Genomic DNA, 7166 nt, shown 5'->3' with positions numbered 1-7166 from the left:
TTTTCACTGTAGCCCCTTCAGTGGGTGTCAGCTCCATTTAGTGAGTCCCTCCTTTCCCCACTGATCTGTCACCTTTGTCATATAACAAGTTCCACAGATGTGTGTGTCTGCTTCTGGACTCTCCATTCCATTGACATATTTGTCTGTCCCTCCACCAATGTGGTTAGGGAACCACATGTCCCTGCCTTCTTCCAGGAAAGCCCTTGGTTTCCACAGTGGCTCTGCAGAATGACCTGTGACCTGGTGTCAGGCCTGTGTGGCCAGTGATCTGGGACTTCCTAAGGGCCGGCTGCAGGGAGTGGGTAGTCAGGCTCAGCACTGGGTTGAGCTGAGGGTCACTCAGGGCACATAGTCGAGGGCCAGGGTCAGGGGTGGGGCTGGGACTGAACCTGGGATAGTACTTGGGGCCCAGCTGGAACTTGACTGGAGCCGGCTCTGTGTGGATTGAGGTCAGGGACTCATCGGGCTCAGTTTGGAGGCAAGAGGGGTTTCATGGGGTTCTGACGAGGGCCTGGTGCTGAGGTAGAGCAGAGGCTGTGGGAGGTTAGGGCCTCCTGGGCCAGGGTGGGGTCCCCTTAGTGCTCAGCACTCCCTTGGTGCTGATCTCAGGCCTTTACTGTGTGCTGTGGCTGAATGGCTCTGGGTGACCCTCAGGGAAGGCAGCAGGACCAAGCCAGGCAGGCCCTCACCTGCTCCCTGACCTTTGCTGGGGTCAGGTGGGATGTGTCCAGTCCTGGCCTGACCCCCCTGGAGGATCCCAAAGGTGGGGTCAAGCCCTCCCTGTGCCCCACTTACACTAGGTGACCGTAGGCAGTCCCTGCCCTTCTTAGTTCTTGGTTCATTCTGGCAATATTTCCATTCCTCCTAAGCCCCAGGCACTGTTGTCAGTGTCCCCATCATTCAAAGCAAGAGGGATCCCAGCTCTGCCAGACTCCTGCATGTGTAAAAAGCTGTGCCAGCTGTATTGCTAGTCATGTGACTGAAATGACCCTCTAGCCATGGTGGGTGCAGTACAGAGCACCCCTGGTGGCTGCCTGGAGCTGACCTCAGGAATCTGTGAAACCAGCTCATTCCCACCTCCATCCCTGAGCTACTAGGATGTGTCCTTCCCAGTTTCCAAAGACTCTGTTTTTCCAGGAACACTGAGGTGGCCCTGGAGATGCAGGCTCTAGTCCTAACAGCCGTATGACCTTGACCCGGGCCCCCTCAGGGGCCCAGAACCCCCACTGGGATTTGCTATGGCGATTCCTGTAGTTCCTCCCACTCTGCCCTCTACCTCCCAGGAGGCTGTTTCCCTCAGCACCTCTGTCCACTCCCCGCTGCTGGTCTGGTTGCAGCTGGACCTTGGGAGTCGGGGCTGGAGGGGAGGAATGGGCAGCCACTGGGGATGGCAGAATGTGGGAGGTTGTTTGGAGTCTATTGGGCCCTTATTTCACAGACCAGACACACGGACCAAAGCAGTGTTCAGCCTTCTATTAGACTCCGCCTCTCGGAGGAGCCCACTCCCCGTGGGTGGGGTGTTCTGGGCAGGGCAAGGGGGGCTCTGTTACCCTGTCCTCGGGAGGACCGTGTGGGGTGAGGTTCGTGTTTGTGGCAGTGTCTGGGAAAGGGCTTCATGCCCCATGGGGTGCACTTGAAGTGGTGCACAGGGCCCTTCCTGTGGGGACAGCCCGGGGATGGGCAGGCAACAGCCGAGCCTGGGCTCTCCTTCGGGGCTTTCCCTTGGCACCTTCAGGCCCAGCCCTCTGGCCCAGCTCCCTAGATGATCCTTCTTGGAGGGCCAGTGGGCACACCTGCCTCACAGCGGCTGTGTGATCTTTGCCTGGCACTGCCTCTCTGGGCCTGTTTCCTCCACTGGGAGCTGGGCCCTAACCCCTCAGAGGGAGGCTCCCCTGAGTGGGTCCCCTGGGCATGAGCAGGTGCAGACTGTGTGTGTGTGGAGCAGGTGACTGGGACAGGGGCTGGACATGGGGGCCTTGGGAGGCCTAGTCGTCTTTGTCCTTGGCACCGTGTTTGAGGATGCGGGTGAACTCCACGTAGTTGAAGTTGCCTTTCTTGTCAATGGGTGCCTCGCGGTACATCTCGTCCACTTCCTCGTCTGTGAAGCGGTCACCCATGGTGGTGAGCAGCTCCCGAAGATGGTCCTCATGGATAAAACCTGGGGGTGGGGCCAAGGTACATGAGATACAGGGACGCAGGCTGGGACACAGCCAACATCCCTTACCCCTCAGCACTCCCACCAGTCCTTGTAGACCTTGTAGCAGATTGGGGTGGGGGTGGAGGTGGGGAACAACCCTGGCCTCTGGTCAGTTTTAGCTCGCCAGGGCCCCAGAAGGTAGAGTTCTGCAGTGGGGTTGTCTGGGAGGTGTTTCTGTGGGGAACTTGGGGCTCAGTGTGGGGGACTGGGTATGTCCTGCTTTTGGAGCATGAGCCCCAGAGTTCTACTGCCCGAATTTGAATGCTGATCCCCCTTCCTCCTAGCTGTGTGACTTGGGGCAAGTTACTTACCCTCTCTGCTGTGCCTGTTTGAACTGGAAAATGGGGGTGAAAACAGGCTGTGAAGGCAGTCAGGAAAATGTCCTGAGCACACTTAGGCCTGTGGTCCCCAAGAAACTGCTGAAACTACCACCACCAGCCTCACCCTGGCTTGTCCCTGGGAAAAACTAGCTGTGGGACAGGAAGTCCTTCTGAAGATTTGAGGATGTGGGCTGGTGTCTGTACCTTGTTGGCCAGCAGGGCCTGAAATCGTTTGGTTTCTGGAAAGATCTAAAGCAGAGACAGAGTGTGTTGGGCCAGCAGGTGAACTAAGAAGTGGGAAGCTTGGTGGATGTGGACTGTTTGGGTTTAGCATTTGGAAAGGGAACAACGTGTCTTTTACAGTTCGGGTGCCAAAACCAGCAGATGGGCGATTTCTGTTCTGGCCTGTGGGGGCAGCGGCCCCAAAGCCCCAGCATGACCCGGCCCCACGTGCATACATGGGGGTGCCCAGGTGAGGGGCTCAGCCCCAGCTCCGTCCAGGCCTCCAGGAGGCTGCCCACCTGAGGCCTCTTCGTCGAAGCAGGCAAAGGCATTGCGGATCACGTCCTCGGGGTCCGTGCCGTTCAGCTTCTCCCCAAACATGGTCAGGAACATGGTGAAGTTGATGGGTCCAGGGGCCTCGCTCATCATGCCCTCCAAGTACTCATCCGTGGGGTTCTTCCCTGTGGCGGGGGAGGCATTCATGCCTGTTGTCAGCGCCAGTCCCCTCCCACCTCCCTGGCCCTCCCTTCATGGCCCAGTGTGTGAGTCCTACAGACCGGTGATAGGAAGTTGTATAAACTGGTAGGCATCTTGCTGGGCAGCCAGCTGTCTGACTGCTCTCTCTTTGGGGTTCTCATGGGGGCCTTGATGCGTCCCCTCCTGTGGGCTGGATCTCTGAGAGCGGGGGGAACGCTCTCGAACATGTAAGAGCTACCATCTGCTGACTGCTCACTGTGTCCGCTGCTTCACCGGCCTTATTGCACTTAACTTGGCACCACCCTGTATGGCCAGTGTTCCTACACCCACTTCACGTGTGTGGAACCTGAGGCACAGAGGTGAGGTGACTGTGGTCACATGGCAAGGAAAGAGTGGAGCAGGCATTCGAACCCAGGCAACCAGACCCCAGATTCTAGGCTCTGTTTCAAAAGTGGTTAAAACAGTGAGGTTTGGTTCACAAAGGCTCTGTGCCTCCGTTTCTCCGGCCTCTTAGGAGAATTAAGAAGATGGCGAAGGCAATGGTTGTAAATGCACATAACTATTAGCACAGTCCTATGGACTCTAACCAACTGCTGAGTTCAAATCCCAGCTCTACCTCTTCGTAGCTGTGTGACCGTGGGCAAATGAAACCTCTCTGAGCTTCTGTTTCCTCATTTGTTAAGTGGGAATGACGGTCACATCTACTCAATAGAATTGCTTGGAAATTTACACTCTGATACCTGCAGAGCTGCTTCTTCCTATTTTATTTGCTGCTCTTGTTTTTTAGCCTGAGGGCAATGTTCTTAACCAGAAGGCGGTGACTGGTCAGTGGACCCACTGACAGGAGCTGCAAACAGGAGTGTGGGTTTTCTGTGTGGACACCCAGGGCTTGTCAGCGAGTCTCTGGCTTAGGGCCCTTCTCATAAGCGGGAAGGAATCTCCGTGTCCCTGTTTCCTCTGAGCCTCACTCACCCTGCTGTGTTCCCAGGGATGGCTGAGGCCTGGGAGGAGCTAGGACAGTGATGGCGAACCTTTTGAGCTCGGCGTGTCAGCATTTTGAAAAACCCTAACTTAACTCTGGTGCTGTGTCACATATAGAAATTTTTTGATATTTGCAACCATAGTAAAACAAAGACTTATATTTTTGATATTTATTTTATATATTTAAATGCCATTTAACAAAGAAAAATCAACCAAAAAAATGAGTTCGCGTGTCACCTCTGACACGTGTGTCATAGGTTCGCCATCACTGAGCTAGGACTTCAGGACCCACAGCCCCTCCCCTCATCAGGCCTCAGTCCTTCTCCCTGTAGGTGACCTCCGTGGGAGGGAACCTTCAAGTAAGTCTGGCCAGAAGCTGGGAGAGGTTTGGCGCCCAGGGTGGGGGGCAGTGTCTGATGTCACCCTTCCCACTCAGGGTTGCCCAGTCCTCCCACCAGACAACACTGTGGGTGCATGAGGGCCACAGGCACCAAGTGGGGCCACCCAGCTGTGAGGAGCAGTGCCAGGGGATGACACAGGCCCTTGTGGCCCCAGAGCTTCGGGGCTTGAATACCACAGGCTGCATTCTCTGCTGCCAGAGGCTCCCTCTTCCCCAGCCAGTGTTTGGCTCAGATGCTCCCCTCTGGAAAAAGGGGGCACCTGGAACTGGGGCTGAGGGTGGTTGTCTGGCCTGCACGTGAGGAGGGTTGTGGGGCAGGGCCACAGGCTGGGGTGGTGGTGTCTGGAGGCCTGGCCTCCGGGCTCAGTTTCCCCATCTGAGCACTGGTGAATTGTACTAGACTCCTGAGCCCTTTCAGCTCTAAGATTCTGATTCTGGGGCAGTCACGGGCGTCAGAGAGGCTCTGAGAGCCTGGCACAGGTGACCTCTGAAGGAGCAGAGGTGCTCTGGCCTCCCCTCTAAGCCTCAGTTTGCCCTTCCGTACAATGGAAAGTCTATGCATTTCAGATTTTCTTTTAGTCGCTGACCCCTTTCTTTAAATCGGGTAGGGAATGTCCAGCCCGCGGGCCTTATAAGGCTCACGAAATCATTTGGTCTGGTCCTGCCACGGCAACCACAGGCGGGACTTGAAATTTAATAAATCTAAGAGCTTTTTCATAGCAACATAAATTTATATTAAATTTAGCGAATGATGTTATAAATATCCAAATGGCTGTTGGCAGAAAAAAGGTTCCCTACCCCTGCTTGAAATGAAATGGCATAAGGCAGCCCAATCCACACATCTGCCTGAGGCAGTCCTGCCCTGGAGGGAGCCTGTCTGCCGAACTGCCGTGCCTCAGTTTCCCTATCTGTTAAATGGGGAAAGTAATGGCACTTTCTCTCAGGGTGGGTACCCCATGTCACTTCACAGGAAGTGCTCCTTCAGCCTACTCCAGGTGCAGAACCTTCCCGGGCCCACTTAGACGCCACCCACCCCGTCCCTACTCACCCAGGGAGGCCAGCATGTCATGCAAGTCCTCCTTGTCAATGAAGCCATCTCGGTTCTGGTCGATCATGTTGAAGGCCTCCTTAAACTCCTGGATCTGGGACTGGTCAAACATCGCGAAGACATTGGATGTGGCCCGCTGTGGCCGCTTCTTGGTGGTCTTGGCCTTGGCTCGCTTACTGGACATCTTGGCTTCAGTGGGTGGGGCTTCCCTGCAGGAAGTGCATGTGGGAGGAGAGCCTGTGACTCGGCCAGAGCGACTGTCAGTGTCTGTGCCTGGCATCCAAGGCCTCCCACAGGCTTGGGGCTCCTGCCACTCAGCTCATCCCAAAGCAGACATGCAGGGCCCTTTAACGTCCTCTGTCTCTCGGAGTGAGTTTCCTCATCTGGGACTGGGGACATGAGGAGGGCCCAGAAGTAGTGATTACTGACTTAGTGCCCAAGAAGGCCCTGGAATGGTGCCAGGCACGGAGGACGTTATTTTTGCTGTGACTGTTTGGGTAAAACGCTTAGGATTGGGTTCAATGCCAACCATTTCCATGCTTATCTCTTTTAATCCTTAAGAGCATTTACGAACTGTTCATCTCTCAAATGACAAGGTGGGGCTCCCTGCCACCAGGAAGGAGCTGGATCTGTGGCCCTGCATTCCTGACATTCCTCCTCCCCACCCCTCTGTGCTCCCTGCTCTGGAGGTTCTGGAAGCCAGTGCTCTGGGCAGTTCCCCTCCCCACAGCTGCCCACACTTGACCAGCCTCTAGGTGGGTGGCCCTACTCCTTATTCTCACTCCTCAGTGCTTGTAGGGGTATGAGGCCCCCTCAGGCTGAGAACCCAGCTTCTTGTCCCCCTTCTGTAGACCTGGTCTCTTAGCCTCTATCCATACAGACTGAGACCTGCACCTTCAAGCCCCCAAATGTTCCACCACCACCCAGAGCAAGTCTGGGCCCTCAGCCTGGTATTCAAGGCCCTTCACTCTGGCTGACCCCGGGACCCTCACTGTCCCTCCTGCCCCTGTGGACCTGCCCAGCTGGACCTTAAGCTGTACCCTAGATATCCCCAGACTTTCCTTCTTGGACTCTCCCCCGATGTGCTCCTTCTCCAGCCCAGTTCTTGAGACACCCCTTGGGGAGCAGTTCCTCACCTTTGCTTTGACAACCAGCATGTGAAGGTCTCTCCCTCACCATCAGTCAGGCTGTCGTAAATCCCAATGTACACCAAAGCCCACAGGGGGCTTACAGATGCTTGTTTGTCAAATGATGGTGGGGGCAACTGTGGCTGGTCCACTGTCCCTACTGTACAGACGGGGAAACTAAGGCCCAACACGGGGCTTTCCCCTGAACCTTGTCATGGTTGTGGGGACTGCCCCTAAAGGCCAAGTGCTTGTATGGCTCTCGGCTGGAGCAGTTTGGACCTGGCCAAGCTCCAGGCTGCTGCCTCCTCTTTCCTCTGTGCTGAACCCCTTGGTCCAGGGCCTCCAGAAAGCCTTTTCCGCCTTTTATTTTTAACCCCAAATTGTGTGGCTGTGA

At 55.7% G+C, this 7166-nt stretch overlaps 1 protein-coding gene across 1 annotated transcript; it reads right to left on the bottom strand.

Moving 5' to 3' along the window:
• Nucleotides 1-1458: 1458 nt before the first annotated feature.
• On the bottom strand, nt 1459-5887 carry MYL9 (myosin light chain 9). Its single transcript, XM_023754458.1, has 3 exons — nt 5646-5887; nt 3039-3200; nt 1459-2158 (listed from the first exon to the last, which is right to left on the bottom strand). The coding sequence occupies exons 1-3, from the start codon at nt 5827-5829 to the stop codon at nt 1986-1988; spliced, it is 519 nt and encodes a 172-aa protein (XP_023610226.1). The 5' UTR covers nt 5830-5887; the 3' UTR covers nt 1459-1985.
• Between the last annotated feature and the right edge of the window lie 1279 nt (nt 5888-7166).

Source organism: Myotis lucifugus, unplaced genomic scaffold (genome assembly GCF_000147115.1).
Source record: "Myotis lucifugus unplaced genomic scaffold, Myoluc2.0 scaffold_60, whole genome shotgun sequence".
In the NCBI taxonomy this organism is placed as follows: Eukaryota; Metazoa; Chordata; class Mammalia; order Chiroptera; family Vespertilionidae; genus Myotis; species Myotis lucifugus.
This window is presented reverse-complemented; position numbering and strand designations above follow the sequence as displayed.

Coding starts and splice junctions, on each gene's coding strand:
- MYL9 (XM_023754458.1), bottom strand. CDS start 5,829: ATGTCCAGTAAGCGAGCCAAGGCCAAGACCACCAAGAAGCGGCCACAG. Junction 3,201..5,645: donor TGACATGCTGGCCTCCCTGG/GTGAGTAGGGAC, acceptor CCCCCGCCACAG/GGAAGAACCCCACGGATGAG. Junction 2,159..3,038: donor CTTCGACGAAGAGGCCTCAG/GTGGGCAGCCTC, acceptor CCCCACCCCCAG/GTTTTATCCATGAGGACCAT.